Consider the following 15,107-nt stretch of genomic DNA (forward strand, 5'->3'; position numbering starts at 1 on the left):
ATTCAATAAAGACAATGATAAAAAATGAAAAAAAGAGAGTAAGGAGGAGTTCATGCCCAATTCAATCAGCTAATCAGTGGCCGAATATATAGCAGTACACCTACATTCAAAAAAAAAAAGGAAAATAACATTTTAGCAGCACATTCTTTCAAGTGGCTGATCCCTGCTCTCGCCAGGGCCTTGAGTTCACCACGTGGACAGGACTTGTGGGAAGCGGGAGAGAAGCAGCAGCCCAGAGGGGGCCTCACAGAGAGCAAGCCCTGCTGCAGGGCTACAGCTGACCTGTCCTCGCTGTGATGCGCTCGGTGACATCACCGACCTCTCTTTGTGATGCAACCAGACATTCTGCAGCCTCCCCAACTGCCCCCATACTCATTACTTGGTTCACTGCGGAAACGCATAGACAGCAAACATGTTTTGCTGCTTACCAAGAAATCGTGGTTGTAAAACCCCCAAGTGTAGGACACTGAAAAGATTCAGAAACTGGGTGAGGACTCACTGGAGAACTCCCCGGAATTCTTCACGAAGACAGCCGCTAGTTCAGGTCAGCAGGAACTGGCCCGGGCAGCCCAGCACTGATGACCGTGATCAGTCTTCATCACCTCCCTGAGTGTGATGGCGCAGAAGCTGTGTGTGTGGAAGAGTGTGCACACCCGTGTGTGAACGTGTTAATCGGAGAGAGTAAATTTGAGTGTGTACTGGAGATGGTGTGTGTGTGAGAGTATGTGCATTTGTGTATGTACGTGTGTCTGTGTGTGTGTTGTGAGATCATCTTGAGGGCAGCCTCTCCTACCAGGTGAGTCATCAAATCTAGCCCCCAAGGCCTGGTCACTGCTCAGTGAGTTGGCACTAGGAGGTGCTCTTGGGCCAAGACTTTTCTAAACTTGATTGTTTCAATCCCATTCCTATGGGAGGCCTGTGTAGATGCAGGTCCACCAGCAGGGAGGAACTCAGAAGGGAGGGGGAAGCAGCGCTTCTGGAGCTGAGCCTTTGTGGTTCTCCCTCCGCAGAGCAGCCCACAGGAGAGAAAGAAGATCTTCTACATATCCTCTGGGTCCAGTTCCTCTGAAGAAAGTCTGGAATCAGCCAGCACCAAGCAGAGCCAGACACCATCTAAGCAGAAAGTTGAGATTGGCCAAGGATTTTCAACTCCCCAAAGGGCACCGCCTTCATTGCCATGGCCTTACACATATGGCAGAGAACGAGACTCAGAGCACCAGAAGAAAACGGGTAAGAACCAAGGGGTGTGTGTATATGCACAAGTTAAATGGGAATGGGAAAAGGCCCACCTAGAGGTGTCCTGGGGGCTGGTGTGGGAAAGGAGAGTCACAGGCCGGAGAGCCCATTCCGGGGAGGCCTCCACAGGAAACCCCCGTGAGGTGGGCCCATGGTCTCCCCTTCCTGCTGGGCTCCCTGTTGGGGTCAGCTTTGGAGAATCCATGGAAGGAGCCATCTGGGTGACCTTTTCTCTTATTGATTCTTTAGCTCCTGCTCTGAAAGCATACTTGGCTCCGTGTCAAAGGACAGCGCCGTCACTGATCTCTCCAGTACCAGCTGCACGGCCACCCGCTGTGGCAACATTGGACAGGATCCCCGAGGACCTAGCATGTTTACAACTGAAAGAAGCCCAGGGTCTCACATCAGTGTTTCTGTCTGGAGAACCTCCCACCAATGAGTATCTTGCCTCTGTATATTTTATGATTTTTATTCTTTGTTTTTACTTTATCTGTTATATTTTCATTTAAATAAATTGTGATTGCTACTCTTCACAAGTATCCAGTTGCATTTTTTTTTTTTTTGGTTTTTGGGTCACACCCGGAGAGCACAGGTGTTACTCCTGGCTCTGCCCTCAGGAATTACTCCTGTTGGTGCTCGGGGGACCATACGGGATGTTGGGAATCAAACCCAGGTCTGTCGCGTGCAAAGCAAATGCGCTACCCACTGCTCTATCCCTCCAGCCCCGCATCCAGTTGCATTGTAACATGCTCTTCCTTTGTTTTGGCATTCTTGAAAGTATTCATCCAACATAGAAGACAATTGATCTTCATGTTCCTGATATAAATGAAACACAAAATAGGGAGCCTTGTGGAAAGCAGGTTTGAGCCGGGCTCGGCGGGAGCGGCGGGGACCTCATGGGAAGGGGGGCTTTGTGGGCCGTCCCCCACACCCCACCGAGGTCGCCAGCTGCCCCCCACGAGCGGCTCTCCGGCACGGCCACGGCCCCGAAGGCACAAGGACTTAGCACAGAGAACCAGCCGCTTGGAGCAGAAAAGCAAATGGACTATGTGTTAAACAGCGCCAACAAGCCTGCCCGGAGGGGAAAGGGTGTTGACCGGCCCGCCCGCTCCTCTCTGGAAAGAAAGATGGCGGCCGCACGGGAGCCTTGTGGAAAGCGGGTTTGAGCCGGGCTCAGCGGGAGCGGCGGGGACCTCATGGGAAGGGGGGCTTGTGGGCCATCCCCCACGCCCCACCGAGGTCGCCAGCTGCCCCCCACGAGCGGCTCTCCGGCACGGCCACGACTCCAGGGCACAGAAACCAATCTCTTAACTATCTAACTTTTAATAGAAATTCTTCCAGGGTCAATAAGTAAAATAGCAGAAATTCAAAACCGCACGGCCGCTATCGCGGCCGCGCGACATCATTTTATTCTTAAACCAAGTTGTAGAAAGCAAATCATTTCACAACGCTGTTTCAGCATGTCTGATTGTGGGGGGTGGGTCGTAAACTCTAAACAATAAATGTGCATCTTCTATCGAAACAATATCTAGTCAAAGTAGATAGAGTATTAACTAGAACTCATCTGCCTCACAAGAATTGGGAGGGGTGGGGGAAGGTGGGGGTCTATTGGGGTTCGGGGTTAAAAATAAGTATTGGTAAAGGGAAATGTGTTTGATATTTACATGACTGAGACCTAAACCTGAAAGCTCTGTAACTTTTCCCACAGTGATTCAATAAATAAATAAATTATAAAAAACACAAAATAGAAAATACATTGCTTTCTCTGGAGACCCCGTATGTATTTACCTACTTTTCAGGCAATTCTCTATAATACCCATAGGTAGTGCTGATAGATATTCATTAACAAAATTGGGGCGAACGAGACAGCACCGGGGGTGGGGCACTTGCCTCTCCTGAACTGGGGGCCCAAAGCACCATCAGGTTCTGGAGCACAAAGGCCACCAAATCCGCAACCAGGGTTTTGGTTACTCTGTCTTTTTTGGTTTTGAGTTCTTGAGCCACACCCAGAGATCAGCCAGAACCGGCCAGGTTCTTGCTGCCCCCAAGACTTTAACTTAAGGAGCTGCTGAGATCAAACAGGAGGGCAGAGGTGTTCAGGGCAGTTCTGGTTCTGTGCTCAGGGACCAGACATGAAACGGGGAACTGACCCAGCGTCAGCCTAGGGGAGTCAGAGAATGGTCTTTCCTTCGGCACCATTCTCTGGCCCTGGCAAATATAAATCGTCAGAAATTACCTTGGGTTCTTTGAATTCCAAGTCTTCTCCGTACTGAATGGCAAAATCAATATGCTGTAATACAATGTTCATGCTTTCTTCATCTGAGTGATCGTAAGGCAAAAATCGGACCATGCTGTAGTCATCAATCTACAAATTAGAAATTTCAGAAAGGTCATTCAACTGACGCTTGAGGGTGAACATTGGTAGTCTAATTAATACCATCTATGCCTGTGCAGGGAGGAGCAGACAGAACAACAGCAAATCAGCATTAATTTTTTATGACCTCTGACCTATTGGAACACTAGTAACATTACAATATTACTTAACTAAAGACTTTTTTTTTATTTTTGGGTTATACCTGGTTATCCCTGGAGCGATAGCACAGCGGGTAGGGCGTTCGCCTTACATGGAGCCAACATGGCCGACCCCAGTTCGATTCCTCCGCCCCTCTCGGAGAGCCCAGCAAGCTACCGAGAGTATTCGATATGCCAGACACAGTAACAACAAAGTCTTCAATGGAGATGTTACTGGGCCCGCTCGAGCAAATCGACGATCAACGGGAGGGCCTTTACCTTTACCTTACCTTTATGCCTATGCAGGAAGGAGCAGACAGAACAATAGCAAATCAGCATTAATTTTTTTATGACCTCTGACCTATTGGAACACTAGTAACATTACAACATTACTTAACTAAAGACTTTTTCTTTTTTCGGGGGGGTTATCACCTGGCGATGCACAGGGGTTACTCCTGGTTCATGCACTCAGGAATAACTCCTGGTGGTGCTCAGGGGACCTATGGGATGCTAGGAATCAAATCCAGGTCAGACACATGCAAGGCAAGTGCCCTACCTCCTGTGCTATCGCTTCAGCCCCGACCAGAGACTGGGACTTCTTTTATAGTAATTTATCTGCATTCAACCACCACTGAAAATTTCAAAAGGGTACAGGCAATTCTGATGTGCCAAGTGGCCAGGAATAAAAGACATTGCAGAATTTCTCTGCTGTGGGACGGGAGACCTAGTACATTGAGTTGGGTGCTTGCCTTGCATGTAGGCAACGGATGCACCCGGGTTCGATCCCCCCCGCATTCCATATGCTCCTTGAGCCCACCAGGAATGATTTCTGGAGGCAGAGCCAAGAATAAACTCTGACCACTGCTCAGTGTGACCTCCTGCACTCTCTGCTACAACCAATGACAACTTTTTTCAGAGGTGAGGGGAGGCCACATCCAGACGACGTTGGTGGCGACCATATGGTGCCGGAGATGAACCCTGGGCCCCTTGTTTGCAAAGCCAGTGGTGCTGCCCACTGAGCTCTCTCCCTACTTCTATAGTAACTTCGAAGCAGACAGCCCACCGCTCCCAACATGCTGCTCCCCTATAAAAAGAAATGCGCTGGTCTGCGCCGTCCATATGGTGGCCACTGCCTGGGGGTGTGTAAGCATGTGACAAGACCATTAAGAAAAATATGGGTCTAGGGAGGTGGGGGGGGAGGTGATGAAGAGCTACGACAGGGGTTACAACTGGCCTGCACCCCGCACACCTCAGTTTGAACACCCAGCACCACATATGGTCCACCAGGCACAGGGGAGAAATAGCCACTGAGCACCATCGAGTGTGGCCCCCAAACCTTAAAAACATCCCACAACAACCCCAAACACTTGCAATACTCATCAGCCCAGGGATTAGCACAGGGCTTGATTCTTGGCACCAGATGGCATCCTGAGCATTGCTGGGTATAGCCAGGAAGCAACCAATAGTGCTGGTATGGCACTCTGGGCCCTAGCACTGACCACTAGTAGTCTGGTGGGCCAATAATCAGAGTGGGCCCTAGGCCCCCCAGCACAGGAGGCCCCCCCACCACCAGCAAAAATTAGAAAAATACAAAGTCTTACCAGCCCACATATGGCGTTAGTAAATTTTTTGAATTTTTTGCTTCTGAAATTACTTGTAGAATCATCTAATAAAGAATAAATGTCTGGATCTAGAAACCTTTAAACATGAGAGACTGGTGAATGAAAGAATCCTAAACACTAAATTTGTAGACTGACAATCGAAGTGAAACAAAAATGTTTCAGCACTGCAAATGTGACATTAATTATTGTGAACTTACTTCTCAATTTCCTTTTTAGCTCTTTTACTCAGCAGGTCCATTTTTGTCATGATGTTAACTTGCGGGATTTCTAGAGATACCATAGCACTCAAGGCTGCCAAGATGCCAGAAATAAACTGAAAGAGGACGGAGAAAAGGGACGATGAATCAGTTGTCACCAACAGTGTCCACATAAAAGGTTTCTGATCCCCACTGGAACAAAACCCACCTAAATAGGAGAAACGCTAAGATTGGGGCCCGAGCAAGAGTCCAGGCTTTAAGGCGCTTGCCTTGCGCCTGGTCAGCCCAGGTTCTAGCCCAGCACTCCACAGGGTTCCCAGAGCACTACCTAAGTGATTCCTCAGCCCAGGGCCAGTAGTGAGCCCTGAGGACTGCCAGGAATGGCCCAACAGAAGACTGCTGGGCCAATAGCTGACCTTAGGATTCTAAAGGTGAGATGGGAAGGAGAAACGCGATCTACAGTGACCACACTTCTCCACTCAACAATATTTTAAAGTGTTCAGGAGGTAGCTGGGGTTGAGTTCAGCACTGAGGAAACATGTAGTGACAGGGATTAAAAGCAGGTGGGCCACATCAAGGCGAGCTCCTTAAGCCCTTTACTATTTTTTTTTTTTTTGAGAAGGGAAGGGTGGTAATACCTGGCACTGCACAGGGGTTATTCCTGGCTCTGCACTCAGGAATTACTCCTAGTGGTGCTGAGGCATGCTAGGCATCGAACCCGGATTGGCTTTGTACAAGGCCCTACCCGCTGTACTATCACTCCAGCCCTCATTTTTAAAATTTACTTCTTTATTTATTTATTTTTGGGACGCCCTGTACTATTTCTGACCCTCTAACGTTATCTTCTCTCATGCTCCCTCTCCACCTCCCCTGATGGGTGTTTCCATTTGGGTTTCTGGGTCACACAATCCCCTGATATAACTAGTGGGTCACTTCGGCTTCTGCACTAAGGAGTTACTCCTGACCAGCTTTGGGAACCATATGGGTGCTGGAGACGGAACCAAACGCCCTCCCTTTCAGTTTTGGGGAATACCCAGTAGTACTCTGAGCGTTGTGGTCCAGGATCATTCCTGGAGGGGCTCAGGGGCCCGGTGGCAGCATGGCAGGAATGACACCCAGGCTGGCCACATGCAAGGCAAGAGCTCTACCCACTGTACTATCTCTCTAGCATCCAGCTTTTTTTTTTCTAGTTTTGGAGCCACACACAGTGGTGCTTGGGACTTACTTCTGACACCGCCCTGGGACAACTCCTGAAGGCAACAGCTGAGAGTTGGGGACCACTGGAACTACACTGAACAGTGCACAGGGGGCAAACTCAGGGCCTCGAACATGCCAACTCTGTGCTCTGCCACTGGAGCCATCTTCTTAGCATATTAATTTAACAAACATAAGTTCTAAGTCACTCCTGGGTATAGTTCATGAACTGTTAACAATTAAACGATTATGACTAAAGGTATTTGTACTCTATTTGTGCCGGAGACTGAAAAATCAAGGACAGGTATAGTTTCAAACCTTGAAGACTCCACCATGAATTGAGAATCAACAAGAAACACTCCACAGACTCGGAACTCCCACTGTTCCAGCTGCTGATCCAGCTGTTTCATCACGGGCAGGTTTGTGTACAACTCGATCTGACCGACAAGAACACAAGCTTATTATAAACATAAAATACATTCAACCCTCAATTATGGTGAAAAAACTTTTCCCAGAAACTGTTTTAGGGGGCTTGAGAGATCGCATAGAGGGTGGGAACTTGCCTTGCACACAGCCAACCTGGGTTCGATCCCATAGGGTCCCTTGAGCACAGCCAGGAGTAACCCCTGAGCATCATCAGATATGGCACCCGCGGTCCCCCCCCCAAATTTTTTTCAAAGGAAGTCAATCCCTACAAGTAATATATCCAATTTTGCTTGTTTTAAGCCGCACGTTGAGATGCTTGAGGGTCTCTCTGAAACTTCTGGGAGGGCTCGAAGCTACTCAGAGTCCTACATGCAAAGCCTACTACATGCCAGGCCCACTACATGTAAAGCATGTCCCCAGCACACTATATCTCTAGGCCCTATACTATATTCAATTTTGTTTTTTTTTGGGGGGGGGACAACCTGATAGTGCTCAGGGCTTATTCCTGATTCTGTGCTCAGGGATGACTGTTGACAGACTCCAGTAACCATATAGGGTAGCAGGGATCACCTTAGCTGTGTTCAAGGCAAGTGCCCTACCCTCTGTAGTATCTCTCTGGGTCCCCCAATAATTTTTTTTCATTTTGGGTCACACCTGGCGATGTGCAGGGGTTACTTCTGGCACTGAATTCAGGAATTACTCCTGGCAGTGCTCGGGGGACCATATGGGATGCTGGGGTTCCGGGTCAGCTGCATGCAAGGCAAACACCCAACCCATTGTACTATCACACCCGCCCTCCTGGCCCCCAAGAATTTTTTAAGCAACTCTGGGAGCACATGTACGTAAAACGGGCATACAAAGAAAATATACTGTCATCATCATCATCACCGTCCCCCTGTTGTTCATAGATTTGCTTGAGCAGGCCCAGTAACATCTCCATTGTGACAATTGATACTGTATTTGGCATATTGAAAATGTCACGGGGAGCTTGCCAGGCTCTGCTCTGCAGGCGAGATACTCTTCGGTAGCCTGCCGGGCTCTCCAAGAGGGGCGGAAGAATTGAACTCGAGTCGGCCATGTTGGCCGGTTGCACTACAATTATTAAAAATGAGTTTAAAACGGGCTGGAGTGATAGCTCAGCGGTAGGGCATTTTCCATGCACGCAGCCGGCCCGGCCAAACCGGGTTCGACTCCTCTGCCCCTCTCGGAGAGCCCGGCAACCTACCGAGAAGATATTGACCACATGGCAAAGCCTGTCAAGCTACCTGTGACGTATTCGATATGACAAACACAGTAACAACAAGTCTCACGATGGAGAAGTTACTGGGCCTGCTCAAGCAAATCAATGAACAGCGGGAGGACAGCCACAGGGATTTCATTTATTTATTTATTTACTATTATTAATATTATTATTATTATTATTATTATTTTATTATTATTATTATTTTTTTGCTTTTTGGGTCACACCCAGAGATGCTCAGGGGTTACTCCTGCATCTGCACTCAGGAACCACACCTGGCGGTGCTCAGGGGACAATATGGGATGCCGGGATTCGAACCTGGGTCGGGCACGTGCAAGGCAAACGCCCCACCCGCTGTGCTATCGCATCGCTCCAGCCCCGACAATGACAGATTTTAAAACAAATTTTTATTCTCTTATTTTGAGGGGAGGAGGTTTGGGCCACACCCACTGGTATTCGGGGAGGATTCCTGACTCTGTACTAAAAATAACTCCTGGCAGTGCTTGGGGAATCCAATATGGTACCAGGGATCCAAACTTGGGCTGGCAAAAAGTAAGGCAAGGGCTTTAGCTGCTATACTATGGCCCTAAAAAAAAAAATACCTTGGCTTTGGCCCATACCCACTAGTATTCATGGAACCATATATGGTGCCAGAAACTGAAGCTGTGTCTGCCGCAGCATCCCACCCATCCTTCTGTCTCTCTAGCTCTAAAGCAAAACTTTCAAGAGCTGCATGACCAGAGCTGGAGTGATAGCACAGCAGGTAGGGCATCTGCCTTGCTCGCAGCCGACCCGGGTTTGATTCCGAGCATCCCATATGGTCCCCTGAGCACTGCCAGGAGTGATTCCTGAGTGCAAAGCCAGGAGTAACTCCTGAGCATCGCCAGGTGAGACCCGTAAAGCAAAATAATAATAATAATGGTAAGGTAAGGTAAAGGTAAGGTAAAGGCCCTCCCGTTGATCGTCGATTTGCTCGAGCGGGCCCAGTAACGTCTCCATTGGAGACTTTGTTGTTACTGTGTCTGGCATATCGAATACTCTCGGTAGCTTGGCAGGCTCTCCGAGAGGGGCGGAGGAATCGAACTCGGGTCGGCCATGTTGGCCGCTTGTAAGGCGAACGCCCTACCCGCTGTGCTATCGCTATAATAATAATAATAAAGCTGCATGACCTGGGGCCCAAGAAACAACAGGCTGAGCATATGCTCTGCATACAGAAAGCCTGGCTCAGTTCCCAGCATGCTTTGGTCCCCCAAGCAGGACTGGGAGCAACCTCCTGATAATGGAGTTAGGAACAGCTCCAGCCCCCAGCACCTCTAGATGTGGCCCCCAAACAGAAGAAAACAAAAAGACATTCCACAGTCCCTCATGGGATGACTGTCCACTGTCCAAGAATCTGGGATAAAAGTAAATGAGATGCTAATTTCACTTTCTCCCACCAAGGACAGAACTGCACAACCCAGGGAAGGTGACAATCTAACTACTGAGCTACCTGGACAGTCAAAAAGGATGTAGTCATCCTCGACATGGCCAAGGCAGTTCTCCAGCCACTCAAAGTTATTGGCAAAGTTCTCCATGCAAAAAACCAGTCCTCCATTGGGACCGAAGCGCAGGGAGCCTTCCTCCATCACATCATCCACATTGATCAGTTCCCGGATGTCTGCATAGAATAAACAGGAAATAAGTGCCCATTCTAAAATATTTACATTCACTAGTAATTATTACAACTGAGACTGTATCCAAAAAAATTGAACAGGGGCTAGAAAGAAAAAACAAGAAACAAAAACAAAAAGACACCAAACAGGGGCCTGAGGAATAGAACAGCGGGTACTGCCCTTGTCTTGCCTGTGGACAACCCAGGTTCAATCCTTGGCACCTTAAATAGTTGCTCAGCCTGACCAGGAGTGATTCCTGAGCACAGGTCCAGAAGTACTGAACATAGCTGAGTGTGGCCCAAACCCCACCCCACCCATCAATAAAAGAAAAAAAATAAAACAAATAAATTACAGTAGTCAAGGGATCAGTCTGAACGAAGTTTTCAGCTTCTGTGCCTCCCCAGAAGCAGGGGGTAGCACTCACTCCCTCAGGGCCCCCAAGGAGAGGGAAGGCTGCGCCCTGGACTCACCAGCCATCACATCATAGTTGAAATGCTCCGCCGCGGGGTCTAAGTTCACCACCTGGACAGAACGGCCGAGGGCTTCACAGTGCAGGACCATGGTGGCACAGTAGGTGCTCTGTGGACCGGGAGGCAGGAGGGGACTGAGCTTCAGGCAGACCCAACACCACCAGAAGAACCCCCACAGCCCCTGGTCAGTGTCTGCTGAGGCCCAAACTAAGCCTTAATCCCCGGGGCTGGGCATCAGGGAACACCATGCAGTGCAGATCCAGCCCTACCTTGGCCACACTGACCTCGGGCCAGCGGCCTCTTCCCGGCCAGTGTCCTTATCCCTGGGAGATGGTCTCCTCACTGCTATCAGGTGCGCTAAGTATGACTGAAAGGGAAGATTTCTCCCTCGCCCTTGATTTGGGGGCCACAGCCAGCGGTATTTAGAGGGGTCTACATCGTTTGGAGATCAAAGCCAGATTGGGTGTGTGCAAGGCCCTGCATGCTCAACCTTTCTGGATTCAATTTCTCTTTGCAAATGAGAATAGGGTCTGGAGCGTAGCACAGCGGCCAGGGAGTTTGCCTTGCACTCAGCTGACCCGGGTTCGATTCCCAGCATCCCCAGCATCCCATATGGTCCCCAGGCCCCGCCAGGAGTGATTCCTTAGTGCAAAGCCAGGAGTATCCCCTGTGTAGTGCCAGGTGTGATCCAAAAACAAAGGCTGTGGAACTAAAGGGGCCCTGGTGTGGGGACACGGAGAGTCCAGAGAGCAGGACACTCCCCTCGCACAAGGCTGTCTCTCTTTCAATCCCTGGACCATCCTGGAAGCCTGCCAGGAGTGATCCCTGAGCACAGAGCCAGGAGTCAGCCCTGAGCACCACTGGATGTGATCCCAAAAGCAAAAAAATGCGGGAGCTCATACTCCAAAAGTACTGTACCCCGTTTGACAGGATTCAAAGTAGCAGGCAACCAATCTTAGAGGGAAATATATATATTTATATACACACACACACACATATATATATATACTTTATATATGTATATATATAAACACAAGTTTCAACCTTTTACAACATGTTAGTGATCTCTTACAGAAGGGCTAAATGGCCCCTGGGTAGAATACACACTCTTTCCTCTAAGGATACTTTTTTTATAGGATTTTCAGAGATTTTTTTTGTTTGTTTGTTTTCGGGTAACACCTGCCGATGCACAGGAATTTCCCCTGGCTCTGCACTTAGGAATTATCCCTGGCTAATGGTGCTCAGGGGACCATATGGGATGCTTGGAATCGAACCCAGTTTCGCCGCGTGCAAGGCAAACATCCTACCCACTGTGCTATCACTCCAGCGCCCTGGCAGTTTTTCATATCAAACAATACAAGAGAATAGATTCTTTGAGTTCTGCTTTGGGACAGGGTTTAAGGTTCGGGATGGAACTATCCGAAATATGGTGGTGAGAAGGTGTAATGGTGGTGGGATTGGAGTCTGAGTATTGAATGTAATCAAATATTGTAAAAAACTTTATAAAATTAAAAAATTGGGGGGTTGGAGCGATATGACAGCGGGCAGGGCATTTGCCTTGCAAGTGGCCGGCAAGGTTCGATTCACAGCATCCCCAATGGTCCTCTGAACACCACCAGGAATAATTCCTGAGTGCTGAGCCAGGAGGAACCCCTGGGCATCACCGGGTGTGACCCAAAAAGCAAAAAGAAATAATAATAATACTAATAATAATTTTAAAAAATGAGGGTGTTAACGAATAAGTTATTGCGCCATAAACCCTCTCTCCTCTTCCCCCAGAGCCCTGGCTGCCCAGCCCCCACCAAATCCCATTTTCTTTTTTTTTCTTAAATTTAATTTCATTTTTAAAATATTTAATTTTTTAAATTTTTCCATTTAAATTTTTTTTTAATTTTTTACTTACTTTTTTTTTTATTAGTGAAACACCATGAGATACAGTTGCAGATTTACAATTTTTTGTGCTTGGGTTTCGATTATACAATGATCAGATACCCATCCCTCCACCAGTGCCCATTTTCCACCACCATGGATAATATCCCCCCCAGCCCCATCCCCCCATCCCCCCCTGTCTCTGTGGCAGGGCAATCCCCTGTGTTCTCTCTCTCCTTTTGGGTGTTGTGGTCTGCAAAAGAGGCATTGAGTGGCAAACATGTTCAGTCCATAGTCTACTTTCGACATGCTTCTCCCCTCCTGGGAGGATCCTCCAAACACCCTTTATTTGGTGCTGCCTTCTCTATCTGAACTGCCCTTTCCTCTAGAATACCCGGCTGGCCTCTAAATTATGGAGTAATCCTCCTGGTGCTGATCTCAGCTATTCTTGGGTATTAATCTCATACTTTGTTACTTTATATCCCCCAGATGAATGCAATCTTTCTATGTCTATCCCTCTCTTTCTGACTCATTTCGCTTAGCATGATACTTTCCATATTGTACCAATTGTATGTAAATTTCATGACTTCATCTTTTCTAAGAGCTACTTAGTACTCCATTGTGTAGATGTACCAAAGTTTCTTTAACCAGTCATCTGTTCTTGGGCTTTCAGGTTTCTTCCAGTTTCTGGCTATTGTAAAGAGTGCTGCAATGAAGAAACAAGTGCAGATGTCACTTCGACTACACATTTTTGCCTCTCTGGGATATATTCCCAGGAGTGGTATTGCTGGGTCAAAGTGATCAAAGTAGAGAGAGAGTAATGTGATCAAAGTAGAGAGAGAGTAATGTGTAAATCATCTGCCCCACAGGTATAGGGAGGGTGTGGGAATGGGGTATATTGGGGATTTTGGTAGTGGAGAGTGGGCACTAGTGAAGATATGGGTGTTTCATTGCATGACTGAGACTTAGACCCGAAAGCTTTGTAACTGCTCTCACGGTGATTCAATAAAGACAATGATAAAAAATGAAAAAAAAAAGAGAGTAAGGAGGAGTTCATGCCCAATTCAATCAGCTAATCAGTGGCCGAATAAATAGCAGTACACTCACATTTAAAAAAAAAGGAAAATAACATTTTAGCAGCACATTCTTTCAAGTGGCTGCTCCCTGCTCTCCCCAGGGCCTTGAGTTCACCACATGAACAGAACTTGTGGGAACAGGGAGAGCAGCAGCAGCCCAGAGGGGCTGCACAGAGAGCAAGCCCTGCTGCAGGGCCACAGCTGACCTGTCCTCGCTGTGATGCGCTCGATGACATCACCGACCTCTCTTTGTGATGCAATCAGACATTCTGCAGCCTCCCCAACTGCCCCCATACTCATTACTTGGTTCACTGCGGAAACGCATAGACAGCAAACATGTTTTGCTGCTTACCAAGAAATCGTGGTTGTAAAACCCCCAAGTGTAGGACACTGAAAAGATTCAGAAACTGGGTGAGGACTCACTGGAGAACTCCCCGGAATTCTTCACGAAGACAGCCGCTAGTTCAGGTCAGCAGGAACTGGCCCGGGCACCCCGAGCACTGCTGACCGTGATCAGTCTTCATCACCTCCCTGAGAGTGATGGCGCAGAAGCTATGTGTGGAAGAGTGTGCACACCCGTGTGTGAACGTGTATCGGAGAGGGTAAATTTGAGTGTGTACTGGAGATGGTGTGTGTATGTGTATTTGTGTATGTACGTGTGTCTGTGTGTGTGTTGTGAGATCATCTTGAGGGCAGCCTCTCCTACCAGGTGAGTCATCAAATCTAGCCCCCAAGGCCAGGTCACTGCTCACTGAGTTGGCACTAGGAGGTGCTCTTGGGCCAAGACTTTTCTAAACTTGATTGTTTCAATCCCATTCCTATGGGAGGCCTGTGTAGATGCAGGTCCACCAGCAGGGAGGAACTCAGAAGGGAGGGGGAAGCAGCGCTTCTGGAGCTGAGCCTTTGTGGTTCTCCCTCCGCAGAGCAGCCCACAGGAGAGAGAGACGCTCCCTCCGCAGAGCAGCCCACAGGAGAGAAAGAAGATCTTCTACATATCCTCTGGGTCCAGTTCCTCTGAAGAAAGTCTGGAATCAGCCAGCAACAAGCAGAGCCAGACACCATCTAAGCAGAAAGTTGAGATTGGCCAAGGATTGTCAACTCCCCAAAGAGCACCGCGTTCAGTGCCTTGGCCTTACACATATGGCAGAGAACGAGACTCAGAGCACCAGAAGAAAATGGGTAAGAACCAAGGGGTGTGTATATATGCACAAGTAAATGGGGAATGCGAAAAGGCCCACCTAGAGGTGTCCTGGGCGCTGGTGTGGGAAAGGAGAGTCACAGGCCGGAGAGCCCATTCTGGGGAGGCCTCCACAGGAAACCCCCGTGAGGTGGGCCCATGGTCTCCCTTTCCTGCTGGGCTCCCTGTTGGGGTCAGCTTTGGAGAATCCATGGAAGGAGCCATCTGGGTGACCTTTTCTCTTATTGATTCTTTAGCTCCTGCTGTGAAAGCATACTTGGCTCCGTGTCGACGGACAGCGCCGTCTCTGATCTCTCCAGTACCAGCTGCACGGCCACCCGCTGTGGCAACATTGGACCAGTTCCCAGAAGACCTAGCATGGTTACAACTGGAAGAAGCCCAGGGTCTCACATCAGTGTCTCTCTCTGGAGACCCTC

The 15,107-nt window shown here is 48.6% G+C and overlaps 2 protein-coding genes across 2 annotated transcripts in view; both read right to left on the reverse strand.

Moving 5' to 3' along the window:
- ARPC3 (actin related protein 2/3 complex subunit 3) overlaps positions 1-15,107 on the reverse strand; it is a 133,273-nt gene that overhangs the window by 16,683 nt on the left and 101,483 nt on the right. The window lies entirely within an intron of this gene.
- LOC130016412 (GPN-loop GTPase 3-like) lies at positions 1,290-15,050 on the reverse strand. Its single transcript, XM_056107115.1, has 10 exons — positions 14,948-15,050; positions 13,846-13,883; positions 10,549-10,657; positions 9,916-10,083; positions 7,063-7,217; positions 5,567-5,682; positions 5,349-5,445; positions 3,473-3,601; positions 1,987-2,052; positions 1,290-1,307 (listed from the first exon to the last, which is right to left on the reverse strand). Exons 1-10 carry the CDS (start codon positions 15,048-15,050, stop codon positions 1,290-1,292), a joined length of 999 nt encoding a protein of 332 aa, XP_055963090.1.

Source organism: Sorex fumeus, unplaced genomic scaffold (assembly GCF_029834395.1).
Source record: "Sorex fumeus unplaced genomic scaffold, SorFum_2.1 ptg000155l, whole genome shotgun sequence".
Lineage (NCBI taxonomy): Eukaryota > Metazoa > Chordata > Mammalia > Eulipotyphla > Soricidae > Sorex > Sorex fumeus.